Source organism: Talaromyces rugulosus, chromosome II, assembly GCF_013368755.1.
Source record: "Talaromyces rugulosus chromosome II, complete sequence".
Lineage (NCBI taxonomy): Eukaryota > Fungi > Ascomycota > Eurotiomycetes > Eurotiales > Trichocomaceae > Talaromyces > Talaromyces rugulosus.
In genome coordinates this window covers 5,994,192-6,012,140 of record NC_049562.1, presented here as the reverse complement: position 1 = coordinate 6,012,140, position 17,949 = coordinate 5,994,192, and the positions used below count along the sequence as shown (strand labels likewise).

The window sequence follows — 17,949 nt, the reverse complement described above, 5'->3', positions numbered from 1 at the left end:
ATCCTACTTTTGAGCATATAGGGTTGTAACATTCAGTACGCATACAATGATTCTCTCCATCTCATCATTAGGAACACAATACGTTTATGAGATTACCTAGCTGACACACAGCCTTCTACCTCGTACCTTACAGACATAGACACAAACACAAACACAGGCCCAAACACAGGCTGCAGAAATTTTCATCCTATCACTTCCTTATTCCTTAAAGAAGGAGGGCCGCATTGACAGCCGCTGCTAGAACACCGCCAGCTAACAATGGCATGACAGTTGGCCCTGGTCCCATAGCCATAGCTGCTCCAGTACTTGTTGAAGTAGCTTGTGCTGAAATAGTTTGCGTTACAGAAGAGTCTATCGTTGTAGAAGTGTCCGTGTTATTCTCGCCATTGCCCTGGCCGTCGATTATGGTTATGTTGGCATTACCCGAGTTGCCATTGGGATCTTGCCGTATCTAAAACGTCCAATCGTTAGCGGTGATGAGAAGTTTGGATTCAATTGAGCTTACATCAAGACCAGCAGCCCAAGATCCAGCAACCAACGAGGCGACGACCAAATTGCTTGTGAAAAACCTCATTTTGTTATGAAGATGACCGGAGATGTTTTTTTGGCTTGGAGGTTGAAAATTGTTTAATGAATGAATTGTTGAGTAAACAAAGCGTTAATAGGCAGAGGAGTTTATGATGAAATAAATTGTTACTGCTCAGTGCTGGGGACTTGCAGACATTTATACTTGTTCCCCTCTCCTCGTAGTGCCCCTGAAAGCAGAGATTTTGCGGCTGAGCAACAAGGCTAGGATGCTCGTTATGTTGAATGCACTATGTATAGAAGTGATGTATTCGCTTGCATTTTCAAATGTTGGTATTGAGATGTAATGTGAAACGAGCTGAATGTGGGGTTATCCAGCTAGCCATCTCCATTTTGAGGCACGGACTGAACACTATGCTTGTTTTAGGCGATGTGGTCAGGCACTAGCGTATATTAAGCTTTAAGTTGTTAAGTAGCTTTGGGGCTAAGCTATATATAACAGGGCTAAACTTGTTAAGGAAAGGCATTCATGGTGTTCGGTATGTATTAATTACATGTCTGGCGTATTGCGCTACCCATGAGTTGCCTAAATAGGAATATTACATACTAACCTGTCAAACATGGCTACCGAGGATAATTATAGCACCCACGTACGAACCAGAACATACTAGAATAGAACCCGGACAAGATATCGCTTGTTGTTATTGTTACTTTCTAATCAGGCATAACCGAGTTGTTGTTGTGATTTGCTGTCTCAGAGTATATATCCCATTAGCAATTATATAGCTAGGAACTAAAAATACCCTTTCAATGTTCTTCCCGCTCTGACTTGATGTCTACGCCGCCAGCTTACTGAAATCCTGGGCTCGCTTCGATAGCAAGTAACCGTGCTCCGTATGTGGTAGCATCCCGTATTGCCTCCATTTTATGCAGTGTATCCGCTCTTACATGCACGTTGTGTGGATATACTCATGCTAGACGCGAATGATGTGATTTGGAATTTTTGGAAGGCCACTTACTGTCTGCAGAAGCAAAGCTGATATTGGGTTAGCCATAAATTAAGTCGATCATTACCCTTGAAAGGTCATATCAAGCATCCTACTCCCAACCTTACGGGGGGGACTTTCTGAAAAATTCCAGCGCCCTAAAATGAAACAACTAATTGCGCTGTCAGGGGGTTGTTAACTGGATACTATGATTTGTCGAAAGCTGCATAACCATAGCATCTAGGCAATTCAAAATTGGAATTGTGAGACAATGCCCAACACTGATCAAGGGATACAGAGACTTTTTCTGTTCTAAAATTAAGTATCGGACCAATTAGGAAATATTTTACATGTAACTATGCGAGAAGTTCAATAAGAATACTCATGTTAGCAAGTTCAGAAAAGCACCATTGTAAACCATCAATTGATTCAACCGAAAGCCTAAAAGAAGAAGAGAATAGAAAAAGAAAAAGAAAAGAGATAAGAAATATAAAATTCTGCCATATCAACCAGAGCCAACCATGTTTCAACCCAGTTCACAAAATCCTCTTCGAATAGATTCATAGTCCTTAAAACTATCACAAAGATGGCAGTTGCATGACAATCAGGGGTGTCACTTAATGTTTTTTCGATATGCCATTAAGAATCTTCCGATTTCTGGATGTCCATTTTCAAAAGCGAGATCCACTGCTCTCCTCCTTTGTTGTTCGAATTTTTCGGTATCTGGATGGCGACTCAACAGTATATACAGTGTCTCCAGCCTGCCATTCGCGGCAGCAACTTCAATGGCACTTTGCCCAGAACTTCTAGAAACAGCACTGATGTCGGCTCCAGCAGCAAGCAACACCCCAACAATTCGACTGTGTCCCCCGATTGAGGCTCCTTGAAGTGCAGTGAAGCCAGCAATATCAGCGGATGGAGCATTGATGTCAGCTCCCCTCTGAAGGAGATATTCTACTAGCCTCGTATAACCAGACCTTGCTGCTTCTTGAAGTGCTGTCCGGCCGCCAAATGGGTCCGCTTCCCTGTTTATATCTGACCCGTGTTGCACCAATAGCTGTATAATAGCGAAGTCATTACGTGACACTGCTAATTGTAGAACTGTCTTTTGTCCGGGGGCAGAATTTGCTGGACCATTGACATTGGCACCCCAATACCAGCATCCTCACAATATCAATGTCTCCACTAGAAATGGCAGCCTGAAAAGCAGTATATTCCCAAGGATTTTCTTTGATTCCCAGGCACGGTTCACATCGGCGCCAGCAGCTAAGAGACATTGTACTATTTCGAGGTTGCCTTCCTCTACTGCTTGTAGGAGATACGGCTTGTAGGAGATACGGCTTGACCATGGAACGTATCGGTGTATTAACATCGGCTCCGTCCTCAAGCAAGAACCCGACAAAAGATGCAGTACATCTCGAGCAGCACACGGCCATGGCTATAGCATTATGCTTTATGACTGGATCACCAGTAATTATTTCGGGATCTTTATCGACAAAAACTTGGGCCAGTTCTTCATTGCATTCGCAGATGGCGGCTTCTAATGCTGCAAATATGCACTTAAAAAAAGTCGAGCAAAGACAGCAATTAATACGCAGCCATCTCAGCCTCGTCTGCGATGTATGGGCATTGAATTTCGGCCGGCCAATGATGACAATTCTGAGCTATATACAATCTGTATTTTTATTGGCCAAAACCATATTTTCGCTACACCTCATCATTGTCAGACCGCAATTCGTTTTTTAAAAAACAATTAAACTCGCTCTCAATGTTTTATTTCTGTCCCATTTGTCCCACTTTTCTCACTTTTCTCATTTTTCTCATTTTTCTCATTTTTCTCATTTTTCTCATTTTTCTCATTTTTCTCATTTTTCTCATTTTTCTCATTTTTCTCATTTTTCCCATTTGTTCCATTTCTGTTTCATTTCTGCTCAATTTGTCCCATATATATTTTTTCCTTTTCTATCTTTTGGTAGTCTTTGGTTCTGTAATGGTCATTGACATCCTGGCATCTGCAGACAATTCATATTTGTTGCAGTATTGCCACCCAGGAGCTTAGTTGGAGGCATGGGCTTAACATCTGCCTCTTTTATACGCAGGTATAGAGGCCCTATTTAACCCTAATCTAGCGAAATTCTGCGATCCAAGGAGTCTGAATTAGGATCTAGCACTGACTTAAGTAGCTTACATTGTAAACCATTCGACAATCACACTTCCACCCGTTCCCATACTTGCGTAGTTAAAGATTCCATACCGATATCTAATGAAGAACTCCTAGCTATTTGTCATAGTAAAGTCAGGCTCCCATGCCGTCTAATCAATTCCGTCTAAGCATTAAGAAAAGGACGCTGTAAAAGTAGAATTGGGTCGAATATCTGCAGCGACTTGCAAATAGACTTGGCTCCCAGATATGCTTGTAGAATTCGCCACCTCACCGGTATTGGTTGTTGTCCAGTTGTCACTCCATTGTGATGTTATTTACCAGGGCTAGACTTGTCACTCCGTCGATACTAACTGTATAATTAGCGGCCTCGTAAATATCAATGCAGTGTCGATACATATCCTACGCTATGTAACCGACAGCGCCTAGTAATTATTAATTGATATATCCAGTATATTGGAATTTACTTGGACTTCTGGATTACATATTTACAAGGACATTGAGTATGTTTGTAGTGTATTAACGTTCAACATGTATAAGATGCTAAATTTAGCATTCGTAGTCTGTACAACAAAGTAAAAATTATTCACATGAACAAAAGTTTTACAAGAAATGCAAGAGGAAGCCTATGATATAAGCTAGATAGTCACGACCTGTGAGCGTCTCACAACTTTAGAGCCTTCCACGGCGCCAACCTGGACGGCACTGACGTTTCCTGGAAGAGCAAAAACGGTCTCGAATCCGTGCTTAGAGATAGTGCCAATTTCCTCGAGGCTGTCACTGCTTGATCCACCGTAGACTACGTACGAGGTCACATCAGTGGCGCCGTTCCAGCTCACATAGCCAATTGCAGACGACGAAGAGGAATCTGTGCAGTTGGACAGAGATTCTGGAACATCCGATTTGGAGACGACAAGGGCCGGCTCGGAGGCCGGTGTCGCATGCCATACCTGCTTGAAGGCGCGGTAGCTGTGGCCCGAGTTGAGGTCGGCAAAGTGGGCACTCCAGCGGACGTCACCTTTGGTAGTCGGGTGGGGACCATACTCCTTCATCACGGGGCGTATACCGTATCCCATGAAGTAGTTTCCATTGTCAAGCTGCGACAGAGACCCTTCTGCCCAAGAGTACACTTCGTCATTGGTATCCCAGAGGTTCGTGATGAGCTCTGGAGGGTTCGATGAGTCTGGTGGTAGGGTCAATCGCAAAGTAACACCCTTCGCGGTCACATTGAGACCTATGTTGTTGTTATCATTTCCAAACAACGAAAAAAGTGCTGTAGTATCCGACTCTTGCACGAAGCGTGTATGATGTTGCCATGACTGCATTGGAAAAAGGTAAGTACATAATCGACTGAAAAAAAAGGGGGGTAGTGAATCGGAGTACTAACGAATGTCCCCCCTTCGGGGAGAGCGCCAAAATCACCTCCGGTATGGCCCTGAATAGTCCACAGAATATCGCCATCCTTGTTAACCATATAAGTCGAGATGGTGTGGCGGCAGTTGATTAGGTAGTTTTCGTCGACAGATTGAATAGAGTTCATGTGGTACAAGTCGAGCGGGGAATCTCGAGTGGTTCCTTTAGCTGGGTAGGGCATTTGGGTGTCGTTGACGGGGATATGCTCTAGAGAACTCCACGTGAAAAGAATTTCGCCGGTTGCGATATCAACCTCTACAGCAAGAGCGTCCAAGACCCAGTCGTCAGACTTTCCCCCAAGTGGGGTGAGATCAGCCTGGGTTACGTTGTAAGCCGTGACAAGCATGGTGTTTGAGGGGGTGATATAGTGCTCATGGAGGTCGGCATCGCATTTCGAGGTAGCACCGGGAGTGAGAGTCAGATTCAACTGCGGGCAGACGGTGGCGATCTGCTGGTAGGTGTCGTCAAGAATGTTCACTTGACCATAGCCAACGCCTTCAATTGGCTGTTTTCCAATGGAGGACCAGTAAACGAGGACCGACGAGCCATTCATGGTGGCCACTTTAAAATCAGTTGTTGTGATACCTTGCTTCATAGGTCCGGACCAGACGAGGTCGTTTGTGTCGGTCATGATGAAAGGTCTTTGTTGTTTGACGGTATGGGTTCCAGGGCGAACATTCTGACCGAAGAAGATCAATCCATCAGCGAGCGGCTCACCAGTGGTGGTGATGTTCATATAAGGCGCGTTGATATCAGATGTCTCGTAGACCTGGTATGGCCAGTACTCGGTGGTGTTTTGGACGACCTGGCTACTATCGGCTGCGCAGAGAGCAGAAGCCGCCTGCGAGAGAGGAGCTGCGAGAGCGCCTAGAACGGCGAGTCGCGAGAAAACGGTCATTCTGGCGGTGCTTGTAGTCACCTTGAGGCACAAGCAAGGTGAAGAGAGGATTGTTTCAAAAGGCAATATACGACTCGCGCACGGCGATCCCCATTGACATGTTATATATCCATTGACCCAAAGTTCCTAGTAAAAGCCAAGTCGCTAGCATGGCAGTCAAACAGTGTGATAGGCAATAGGACCCATAAAAAGACCGGCAGATACGTAATGTCTGGGGGCACTGGCCCGCTGGGTTACACAGCCAACACTTGGCTGGTACGTAGGATTTGATGGATCGCGGACGTGGAGCCGTTCTTGACCAGAATGCAGAAGTTGAGGATCCAATGATCCATCTTACCGGCTTCTGGCGGGGAGGATTAAAATTAGCGCTTCTTTGTCTCAGAACAGAGATTGGGGGCTGGTGATTAGCCTGAATAATAATAACAAATTAGAGGAACCGTAGTAGGAAGTCGGACAGCGACATCCGCGGTTCGCTACCGCTTGCTGCGCCGGACTCGCCGCCCGCTGCTAATGACACCCCACTTCAGACGCGAGGAAGAGGCTTTATTGTGGTCGTTGTGCCGATCATTACCTCGTAGTCGGGTCAGGACGAAGATCGGCAGGGGAGAGGTGTCGTTGGCGCCTCCGACGATCCGACATCGAACTGCTTGTATAGGCATCGATCACCACCGCGCGGTGCGACTCTGTGAGGCAGCCTGGCAATCTCTGTCCAGTCCTGGCCGTTCGGAGAATTGATTGATTGCGATAATCGGCCACTGATGGATGTCGTTCATCCAGGGCGTGTTAGCGACACCCGGCACTTGGAGGCTGGAGTACGTCGAGTCTAGTCCGGGCCCACCGTGCTGCGTCGACGGCACGTTCTTGGTGCGGCTGACGCGTGACAATGCATTGACCCAAGAATAGAGACGAATAGACCTGTCTGTGCTGCTAGTAGGATGAGAGCTGAGAACCGGGTGGTTTGAAAGGAGAAGTGATGAAGACGAAGAAGCAATCCAGATGCGGAAGGCACAAGGACCGGCTTCCGGGCGGTCTCGTGACTTTCTTTGCCTTTCCTACCGTGCATTTGATTTTTCTCGCATCCCCAAAGAACGTTACATTCGCTTCTTTAGACGGCCACTGAATCCTGAGAGCATGTCGGGTTAGTCCTTATCGAGACGTTGATGGCCCTAATCCGATTTGGTACACTGCTAGCAAAAATGTTCTTCTGGCGGTGTCTTGCGTTCAATCAAATCCGAAACTGATACATTTACAGTACACACTAACTAGTAAATAGGATTCAACTTTATCGCGGGTTCCCCCGAGTTCATCCTGCTTGTCTCATCTGTATAGAAGAATTGACAATGCAAACTAGACTAAATACACTGCTCCATCCCGCGGTAACCATAAACAATGCCCTTCCAGACAAGTTAGTCAATAGTTAACCTTTAATGCAACCTCGCTGCCGATCCACTCATGTCAGCCAGGCTCTTTCGACGGTCTGAGATGAGAAACATACGATTATAGAGTTTGTCGTGGGCTGGTCGACCGCCTTTCCTAGCCTGGAGACCGCGCTGGGGGGTCCATTGAGTCATCTTGGCTGGATGGACTGATCGATACTTAAGGATCATGTGTTGGGCCCCCCTGTTAATGCCATCGTTACTTTTTGACTTCACGAGCAGGGCTTGAATTTCCTATTTCTTATCGCTATCCTCCATTTTTAGGCATCCCAGAAGCGAGAAAAGAGAAAACGCACAACCAACAACATGGCAACCGAGTCCACCAACTCCTACGACGCCTCTTCTAGCAAGCGGCTGTTCCTGGTCTCCTGCCCACGCACGGCGTCTAACCTGCTTGTCAAAGTCCTCGCCCTGACCAAGCAGCCAGAAGTTCGTATCAATGAACGCGGCGGTTACGTTCTGTGGGATGCTTTTATTTCCACCAACCTCGATGGCCGCATGTTCAAGCCCCTCGATCAGTGGACGGCTACCGATAAAGCCAAATTGCAGAAACAATGCCAGCAGTGTCTCGATGAGTTGGAGCAGTCCTCCGCAGCAGCCCAGCGGGAGGGCAAGATGTTCGTCACCAAGGAACATGCCTCGTGGTTCCAAAATATGAGCGCCATTCAGCAATACCTCTACGGTGAGAATGTGATTGATGATGAGCATCCATGCACTCTGCAGTATCCAGATGCATACGGTGTGCCACAAAACCCGCAATACTCTCCTGATAACCAGACCTTCTTCGCCGACGAGTACTTGCGTACGTGGCGTGCAGCCTTTATCATCCGTCATCCTGCTCTCGTGTTTCCCTCTGCTCAGCGAGCGTTGGCCAATCTACTCAAAGAAGAGATGGACCCAGAGATCCTCCAGCGTTCTATCTCGATCAATATGACCTTCCGCTGGGCCCGGCGGCTGTTCGACTTTTTCCAGGAGCAGACCGAGACAACGCCCGCGGTGCTCGATGCCAATGATCTGATTAATAGCCCCTTGGTCGTTGCCAAGTTCAGCAAGATCATCGGCATGGACCCGAGCCAGCTGCAGTTTGAGTGGGATACACAGGCGCGAAAGGATAACACAGGCCAGTCGACAGAGGAAGAGCGTCGCCAACAGATGGAAGCATTCATGCTATCCACCCTGCATTCTTCGTCCGGTCTCGTCAAGGACAAGGCACCCAGTCACATTGACCTCGCCGTCGAGGCGGCGAAATGGAAAACCGAATTCGGTGACCGTGTGGCCAGCATGCTGGAGAAGGCAGTCGTGGCTGCAATGCCGGACTACGAGTATCTCACGGCTCGACGAGTTCAGCTTGACGGTGTCGAGGACAGCCCTAGCAAGATGTTCGCCGCGGAAAGCCGAGCCTAGATTGGTGTACTATTGTGTACAAATCCTCCGATGTTACGTGTTACGGTTAATGGTCGTAGAAAGAAATAATGAATACACCTATTAATGCCCAGAGCTGCAATTTTGCTGCGACATGATCATCACAAGAACAGGAGTTTCCATTGCAAAGCGCTGTGAGTTCTACGATTTTCCGTGGGGATATTTTGGAATTATGCAGTGATTGGGGTTGCTTGGGATATTTATGTAGGGACGATCAACTGATCATCTTATTAATTGGCTTCAATCAACCTTCTTTCTGCTGGAAAAACACTCTGCCAATAGCCTAAATGGAGAAGCTTCTTAAAGTGTCTCTAAATGTAGATCATTATTTGAAGTATTTTAATGCAATCTTCTTCCGAGAAAATCAACTGATATGTTTCATATTTTATACAACCCGCAACTTCCATGTTATAGTATCCCTAAGTTAAAAATGCGCGACTCAAGAAAGGGTTCAGACCACATGCAGGATCCTGGCAGTAGGGCAAGAAAAGAGTCTTCATATGTTTGATTGTTAAACCGATTTCGAGAATGACTGTACAGTGAGGAGAACATCTAGCTATCATTAGCCTTGGGGAATGTATACTCTACTGCAAATAACCACAGTCCCACGTATGGTTCAATAGAGATACTTAGACAATAATTCTACTAAATGAATGAAATAACTTACGGAATAAATTTTGAAGAATATCACTACATGTGCTTTAATAAAAGTAGTACAGATTGAGAACTAATAGCTCCTAAAACTCATACCGCATGTAGCCATCGCTGTATCACCAGCAAGGACACGAGTATTCGGCAGTTTCTAATTCATCGGTCTCGGAAATATTAGAAAACAGTTCCTATAATGGTATGAATTTGTATCAAATTTTAAATATGGAGAAGACTTAATAACTGCTAGATCCAAAAGCCCATGGCTGACAAGAGGCTCGAGCTATAGTGTTGTTTAATTGAACAGAGCCGGGGTAAGCAAACCTGAATTGGCCTAAAATGGACGCAACGATTTTGAAGACCCCCATTTGTGTGAAGCCTTTTTCTGATACAGGAACGAACTACCGTTGCCGAAAATCAAGTCGACCTTGTCCATGTGCACTCGACGTACCTTCAATTCATTATTTTTAAACAAGACCCATCGCCAGGATCTATAGTTAGTAATAAGCGCCAGCTAGAAATACGATTTTAGTTCCTACCACACACTACATATCTCCAATTATAGGACCAATAACAGACGCAATGCCAAATATGCCTCCCAAGACTCCGATATTTGCACGCTTTCTCAAGAAAACGCTGGAAAATAAGCCCGTTATCACATGTGTATTGTATTGTAATAATTAGTTTACGCTGTACCTTAATGATCCACGCTAAATTAGTGTTTAGGTGGTGTGGGGCACTAATAAAGAGGGCCCCAACAGCCGTCACTATAGTAATACGTATACCCCGTACGGAGTAGTTTTTGCGAATAATGATACGAGTACTACTACATCCTTCTTCAGGTATATAAGGCCTAAAATATGAAGAGGCAGGGATTTCTACATAGTCTTCAACAAAAAAGGTGCTCTACCGGACTATAATCGAGGTATCAATCGATTTCAATCAAACTACCTTTTTCGGGTCAAGCGACTAGATCGATAATCGCATATTGTTTATTACATACTATTTACATGAAGAAAATATTGATTATAGTCTTCTGAACTTTGAATGATAATACTAGTAAGCCTTCTTATTAATTTCGACATGGTTACTGGATAAAAGATTGGATTAGATAAAGCCAATCAATCTCAATACTATTATTATCTTTAGTTAGTAATTTCAGATTTCCACACTATCTACACTTATAGCATTTTTACCGGCGATGCCAATGGCCAGACAAGTGGCCCCAACACAGTCTATCTCAAGCCTGACGGTTTCAGTGTCTACTTGCTTTACCAGCTACGAAGCAAGGCGTGGACGCCAAAATCGTCGAAGCCGGTCACGGTCTGAGTGGCATCTAGCACTAGAGCAACTATCCCGGGGCGCGAGTCGATATCCAATACCTTTCGTATACGCTCAACATTCCCGAGGTCTACAATTCCTGGTCGTGGACTCAGGAGTATCCTAGTGGACAGAAGCTCAAAGGTTATTTCCAACACATCTACAACGTTCTTAACGTTAGCAAAGATGTTTTATACGGAGCTAGGGCTGTCATCGCCACGATTGACGAGTCTTCTGACGAGTGGACGGTCAAAGCGGACAATGGAAACATCTTCACGTCGCGCTCCTCCGTCTGCTGCCTCAGTTTCTCGGCCAAATGCAATATACTCGACTGGCTCGGTCTTAAAGATGGATTCTAGGGTTAGTTCGTACACTAAAACTTCTGGCCCGCCGAAGGTATCGACATGCGCGGCAAAAAAAATGGCCGTGGTCATCACCGGTCTAACTGGTCTCCAAATTGGACAAGAAATTTCACGCACCGCCGAAAAGGTGACGTGCTTCGTGCGCTCGCCTAATCTCAATTGGCCCATGGCACCACAATGAGTGCTGAAAGATTGAGATAGAATGAGTCAACTGCTTGCGGAAAGCGTCCATCTCTCGAGTAGGACTATTACGAACAGATGGATCGGTCAAACGTCACTCTGGTGGACGTTAACAGCACATCCATGACACATGTAGTCCCTAATGGGATCGTCATGGAGCAGCGGAGCCCATGCGTATCTAGGCTTAGCAGTATCGGGATTTCCCAATTTTTCCTATACCTACGGGCCATGTCGCGCTCTGTGTATGCTAGCGGATTAAGCACGGTCGAGTCGTGGTCAGATTGGATCGTCCAAGCAATGCGAAAGATTCAAAGCAAAGGGCTGACGCGGATCAACGCGACAGAGGAGACAGAAGGTGAATGGAGGTCTGGTGAACAACAATATAGGAGCGAGATCAAGAAGTTCGGTAGTGCTAGATGAATTGTCGTTCTACTAGCATCTCAGTAAATACCAGCCAGGGTAGTATAAACTTGTATTCTTGAGTGTACTGTGTCCAAATTAATAGTATGGCTGCAAGAATGAAGAAAAATAACGAAGAAAAGAACATGATACAGAAACAAAGTGAGGAAAGAGCATTGCAGGAGTTGCAGCCTGAGGCATCGATATATACGCTAGCATCAATATAGACTAGCGCGCATCCTCACCGCGGAGAGAATCGTTTCGGTCTGTTTCGCTTCTTGTACAAAAACTCCAGAGTCTACGCCAATTGACCAACGACCGTGTCTTTATTTAATACGATACACCAGAAGAGAGAAATATACCGTCGGCAGGTGGTGCTCCAGAACCAATAATCACCATTATCACCCGACTAGTCGGCCTTTGACAAAAGTCAGCGAGATCCATCCATCTTGATTGATTCATTTGACCTAGGCTAACCAGCTCGCAGACTTTGACAAATCCTTTGGATTAATTTCACAATGTCGATCCCCGTCCAAACAATAACCTCCTTCCGCACCGCTTTTTCCCCTTTCTCGCCGCTCGCGCGACCATGCCGTGTCGTCCTCAACATGCTGCAAACACCCTCTTCGGCGCCGGTCAGCAGCGCAACACACATCAAGATCCAGGTGTCGCACCTGCCACGCAACTCGACGCAGCAGCCGGAGATGACAATCGGGTTCAAGGGTGGGAAGGAGATTAAGCTTGAGGTCGGCAAGCGGAAGATGAAGATTGGGGATGTGGTGGATGAGATTGCGCGGGTGGGCAGAGTGATTGAGCGCGAGGAGAGTTTGAAGTCATGAGCAGGATTTTATATAATTTTTCTTGAAGGGTTTATATTGCATTGTACAAAAATCATTTACGTTTATTAGCCTGTCTACGGAATGGTGTCTTGCTTGGAAGATAAAAATTAAGAGTAATGTAATGGTAACTGGATTGGTCTTTGGTTTTTGTCTACACAACGTGGATTCGTTTGACCACATGTTTTTGGTGCCAGGAACAAGGGGATCTGCCTTGTTTAATAGCCCGTTTATCAGACTACAGCCTAGCGCATGAGGTGTGAAATTCATCGACATGTCGTGTTTCCCGACAGACCGAGAAAAGGGTGCCCATCGCTTAGACAGCAGCGCCGGAGATGAAGAACCACTTGTCAACGCTGCCGTCGATCGGAGCGGGGGCAAGGTTCTCGCCAGTGGGGATCTTGGAGAGGGAAGCCTTGTCGACAAGCTCTGCCGAGGCTTCGTTGGTGACATTGGCCCTAGGGAATGTTAGCTATCTGACAGATTTGGCTGTTTCGTGCTTTCGATAACTTACACGCTCACCTCGCCACGAGGGGTGGCGCCAGTGATCAACTTCTCCCAAGCGTCAGAGCACTCGCGAATGACATCTTCAGCGTACTTCTTGTTCTTGCACTCGCCGGAAAAGGCAAACTGGTTCTCGGGCTTGCCGTCGGGGATCTTGTAGATACGGAACCACTCGTTGGTGGCACGGAGAAGACCGGGCAGGTGGCGCTCGACGTCTTCAACGTCGTTGAGCTTGGGGGCCAGAGGGTCGTTCACGTCAATGACGATGACCTTCCAGTCGGTCTCCTCCTCGTCGAGCAGGGCCATGACGCCGAGCACCTTGACCTGCTTGATTTGACCGGTGTAGCCGACCAGCTCGCCGATTTCGCAGACATCCAATGGGTCGTTGTCGCCCTTGGCCTTGGTCTCGGGGTGGACGACGTTGGGGTCTTCCCAGGTCTGTGAAAAAAAAAAAAGTCAGCCACCAGTCAAAATAGAGCAGCGGAAAATTTGTACTCACGCGGGGGAAGGCACCGTAGTTCCAGAGGTAGCCCTTGTGGGGGAAGCAGTTGCGGACGTAGCGCAGCTTGCCCTTCTTGATATCTTGCTTGATGGGGTTGAGGAATTCCTCCTTGGAGATCTAGCAGAATCGGCGGTCAGCAGAGCAGCATTGTGGAATAGTCTGGGCAGATTGCGCACCTCCTGCTTGGCGTTGGTCCAGCGAGGGATCTCAACGACCATGTTCAGCACGGTCTGCTGCTCATTGGCGTAGAGGGGGATATCGTGGAAGGGCGAGACGGGGACGCCATCCTTCTCAATGTAGACGCGGTGCTCGAGGGTGTTGGCAGCGCCGATTTTGCGGATGGAGTACGACATGGCGGGCGAGGCAGCGGACGAGGACAGTTGGCGAGACAGCTGGGCAGCGCGCTTGGAGGCTGCAGAGAGGCCGTTGGACTGAATGGCGGGTGGTAGTCGTGGTGATGGAGAAGAGTGTTTCGACTGATCAGATGCAGAAGAAGTGAAAGACGACGAGGGGTTGTGGTGGGGGACATTCACGGACGACAGGAGGGGCGGTGGCCGCCCGGCGGTGGGGGGCGCCATCAAGCGTGCTGCTCGTGGTGCTGTTAATGATCGACGCAGCAGTGACACTGTCGTCAATGTCGCCGAGGCCTTCATGAGAAGAGAGCGTTAGTTGAGAGTCTTTTTATATCTGGCTGGCGTTCTTCGGCTGCTTCTCGGGTTTGTTTGTTTTCTTTGCCGAGGTGTCAACAACCACAACAACACTCCCGGCTTCCCTCGCCCTTCTCTCTGCAATTGAGTCTCGAGACGACTATTTTTCCGACTGCTTTGAGTCTTGGGCTGTTATGGAACATGAACCCTGCTGCATCACCCTATCAGCGAGCTCCCATGTACATGCACTGCTGCAGAGCCGGACAGCTGAAATTTTTTCGGCTGGGCAAGCCACTCGCTAGTCAGCGCCGAAACAGGCGGTGATTGTCACTGCCTATTATTATTCGCAACTCGGAAGCTATTTAGATACGTTGCATCAATTGACGCAGATGTCTTTGTCCTGGTTTTAGTTGTTTTATTTACTACCTATGTAGTCTACTATGGCCATCTTAAATGTTGTTGTTTTGTACATCGTCGCAAACTTCCCGAATAGGGTTAGCGTGTGCAGATGTTTCTTCTACAAGCATTTCAAACTGATTTTTCCATCAATTTTACTTAAAAAATACAAAACTCTAAACCGTCAGGTGATAAATGAGCATGTCGTTTGTTGTAGTCATTTATTGAAGCAATTGCGTATGCTGACATCCCCGTTTCGGGTTTAGGGCTAGGGTTGATAGCGTTAACAAGAACGGTCATCATCAGCATTAGTGATTTGAGATCTATTTCTTTGGAAACGAGAATTTTTTCAGAGACGGAAGGACATCCACGAATATTGGGTCTGATTTGCTCTCGAGGCCAAAATAGATCACCTTATAGGAAGAGTAGACATTCATATCCGACTCATGCTCATCCTCACGGCCCCGACCAGATGATGTGCTTAGGCTTCGACTCCGAGAGAGCATCTACTTGTAGTACTCTAGATACTCACTCAAAGAGCAGAGCTTATTTTGTATGGTTTTTCCGGCATGGATGAGCGCAAGAGGTAGATATCCGGCGATTCAATTGGTCTAGTACCTAGTCATTCCTTCGTCCCCAAGCGACAAGAGTCACATTTGGAGCTCCAGAGATCTTCCACTACAACATTCACACAATGTAGATTTTCAATCTGTTGAGTGAATATAATTATTTCGTCCTTGATATTGTTCGATGCGGATTAAGACATGGTCTCGATAACCCTAATTGAGACATCTCGCCTTACGGTTCCGGCGATAATGTTTATGACATTGAGGGCATGCTAAGTCATGGGAACGTGTCAAATATATGGCGATTAGGTAGCAATTGCGGGGGATTGGTTTATAGAGAAAAGCTTATTTTTATTTTGCTTATTCTCCGATCACCCATGCCTTGCATACTCACCTCGGCATAATTCTATGCGGGTTTCTACTCAGTGCAGCAAACAATCGGCTACTTTTAGGTGACGCATGCGATTTGAAATTGGAGAGCCTCGTACAGAATCCTCGAGCTTTTCAATGTTTGCCAGGGTTTGTGTCGTGTATATTTATGCTGGCGTGAAGGTAACAGCCCTAGATCCGATTGCGCATCGGACCGAAGAAGCGAACAATGAACCATACACTACGATGGAGGACCACTTATTAAGTTACACGCCGAAAGGAAAGGAGGGGATGGAGTCTATATCCAGCCATGGGTCCCAGCCACTGATGCTGTCTTCGTCCTATCTCTACCTCTCCTGTTTTGTTTTGTGAGTCATTTTTCTCTTCTAACAAAACAAACTAATACTTTTTTTTCTCGCTGAGATAAATCTATTTCCGCTGTACTCCGTGTATACTTTGCAATACAAAAATGGTTGACTCCTCGGATTTGCTTTATGCGTTGCGCCTCTGTTGTCTTGCCCTCTTGCTTTCCGGCTGGGCTTACCTCTATATTCAAAAACGGTACCAAATCCAAGTAAGACGACGCCAATTGCAGTTCATTTTTTTATTTTATTTTATTTTCCATTTTTTCATACACTCACAACACGTCTATTGCAGGCCGATAAAGCCTTTAGTCAAGAGCACGGCTGTGAGCCCATCCGGAAGAGATTGCCCTACAAATGGCCGTTAGCAATCGATATTTTGAAGTACCAATACGACGCTCTAATGCAAGGAAATTTGCTTGCTTATCAGGCAGACTACTTCCAAAGGGTCCAGGTAGGGCACACGTTCGAGGTCAAGCTGTTGGGGCGAATTGGCTACTTTACTAGCAACCCTAAAAACTTGGAAGCTATGCTGCAGACCAACTTTGACGGTAAGATTTCCCAGAAGAAGAAAAAAGAACAATAAAAGTACTGATCAATTCATAACACTTTTCAAAAGTTAGACTGGGAACTCGGTAGTAGTCGCAACCCCCTGTTGCCCATGATTGGCAGGGGAATTTTTACTCAGGATGGACACCACGCCTGGAAGCATTCGCGAGAAACCATGCGCCGGCAATTTGCGCGGATGCAATATCAAGACCTCCGGCTATTTGAGGGGCCCATAAATGACATGCTGGCATATCTGCAGTCTTTTACCGGAGTCATTGATCTCCAGCCGGCATTTTTTCGCTTCACCTTGGCCACAACGACCTCGCTCATTTTCGGAGAGCCCTTTGTGGACTCGAAGAAAATCGATGACGAGACTTTTGCTGAAAATTTCGATTACACGTCGCTAGTCTCGGCCATGCGTATGAGACTGGCTGATTGGGGTTGGGTCTATAACCCTTCTAGGTACCGAACGGCCTGCGCTCTCGTCAATGATTATGCCACGATGTATGTCAATCATGCGCTCCAGGACGTGAAAGAAAATGGCGAAGAAGTCGCCACCAAGCGGCATCCATTTATACTAGACCTCTTCAAAGAACTGCAGGATGCCAAGCTTGTTCGAGATCAACTCATGAATGTACTGATTGCAGGAAGAGACACTACTTAACCGCCTGTCTGATGTCATGGGCATGGTAAGCGTCATCCTGTTCCATTTATGAATCAGTAACTTAATAGGTCATAGCTACTAATTAGGCCGTCAATCGGCCTCCCTCGAACGCCTCCGCCAGGAGATACTCTCTTTTACTGAAGACGGGGGGCATGGTGACCAGAGCACAAATCAGTAAGATGACTTACCTAAGATGTGTTCTCAATGAGAGTAAGACATCACGTACCCCTCTTGAACTTTTTCAATTCATTCCAATTGACCTGTTTAGCAAATCGGCTATACACTCAGATCCCGATGAACATTCGTACAGCGAAAAGGACCACTTGTCTACCAAAGGGCGGCGGTCCAGACGGGAAATCCCCTATGCTTGTTGCCAAGGGGGTGGGAGTGGCATTTTCTGCCTACTATATGCATCGTAGTAAGGAGGTTTACGGTGTAGATGTAGACGAATTCTGCCCGGAAAGATGGGAGGGTCCGGAATTGAAGAATATTGGATTTGCGTTTATGCCTTTTCACGGTGGCCCTAGGCGGTGTCTCGGAAGCAAGATTCCAAACCTCCTCCAGTGCAATAGACTGGTCTCAAAAAGACGTATGCTCATGTTTCGTGTCTATATACAGAAGACTTTGCACTTAGCGAGGCCTCTTATGGCCTTGTACGAGTGCTCCAGACATTTCCAAGACTCCGGAAAGCACCAGCGGCCCCAACGGTGATGCCCGGCAGAGAGAAACAGAGTCTCACCATTGTAGTTTCCAGCGCTGAGGGGTGCCAGGTGCTACTACTGCATTAACTCGGGTTGCATGTCA

The 17,949-nt window shown here is 46.7% G+C and overlaps 6 protein-coding genes across 6 annotated transcripts; 3 read left to right on the top strand and 3 right to left on the bottom strand.

Moving 5' to 3' along the window:
- Positions 1 to 205: 205 nt before the first annotated feature.
- On the bottom strand, positions 206 to 574 carry TRUGW13939_04560 (uncharacterized protein; the record flags this gene model as incomplete). Its single annotated transcript, XM_035487732.1, has 2 exons — positions 206 to 451; positions 506 to 574. The coding sequence occupies 2 exons, from the start codon at positions 572 to 574 to the stop codon at positions 206 to 208; spliced, it is 315 nt and encodes a 104-aa protein (XP_035343625.1).
- Positions 575 to 4,310: 3,736 nt separating this feature from the next.
- Positions 4,311 to 5,992, bottom strand: TRUGW13939_04559 (uncharacterized protein; the record flags this gene model as incomplete). Its single annotated transcript, XM_035487731.1, has 2 exons — positions 4,311 to 4,991; positions 5,060 to 5,992. Coding segments are annotated over 2 exons (1,614 nt in total), but the record flags the coding sequence as incomplete, so codon positions are not given.
- Positions 5,993 to 7,725: 1,733 nt separating this feature from the next.
- On the top strand, positions 7,726 to 8,823 carry TRUGW13939_04558 (uncharacterized protein; the record flags this gene model as incomplete). Its single annotated transcript, XM_035487730.1, has 1 exon — positions 7,726 to 8,823. One exon carries the CDS (start codon positions 7,726 to 7,728, stop codon positions 8,821 to 8,823), a length of 1,098 nt encoding a protein of 365 aa, XP_035343623.1.
- Positions 8,824 to 12,268: 3,445 nt separating this feature from the next.
- Positions 12,269 to 12,589, top strand: TRUGW13939_04557 (uncharacterized protein; the record flags this gene model as incomplete). The annotated part of the gene is made up of 1 exon (XM_035487729.1): positions 12,269 to 12,589. One exon carries the CDS (start codon positions 12,269 to 12,271, stop codon positions 12,587 to 12,589), a length of 321 nt encoding a protein of 106 aa, XP_035343622.1.
- A 507-nt stretch (positions 12,590 to 13,096) lies between these two features.
- Positions 13,097 to 14,245, bottom strand: TRUGW13939_04556 (uncharacterized protein; the record flags this gene model as incomplete). Its single annotated transcript, XM_035487728.1, has 3 exons — positions 13,097 to 13,528; positions 13,590 to 13,709; positions 13,769 to 14,245. The coding sequence occupies 3 exons, from the start codon at positions 14,243 to 14,245 to the stop codon at positions 13,097 to 13,099; spliced, it is 1,029 nt and encodes a 342-aa protein (XP_035343621.1).
- A 1,794-nt stretch (positions 14,246 to 16,039) lies between these two features.
- Positions 16,040 to 17,733, top strand: TRUGW13939_04555 (uncharacterized protein; the record flags this gene model as incomplete). The annotated part of the gene is made up of 5 exons (XM_035487727.1): positions 16,040 to 16,144; positions 16,228 to 16,483; positions 16,556 to 17,115; positions 17,232 to 17,355; positions 17,414 to 17,733. Coding segments are annotated over 5 exons (1,365 nt in total), but the record flags the coding sequence as incomplete, so codon positions are not given.
- Positions 17,734 to 17,949: the final 216 nt, after the last annotated feature.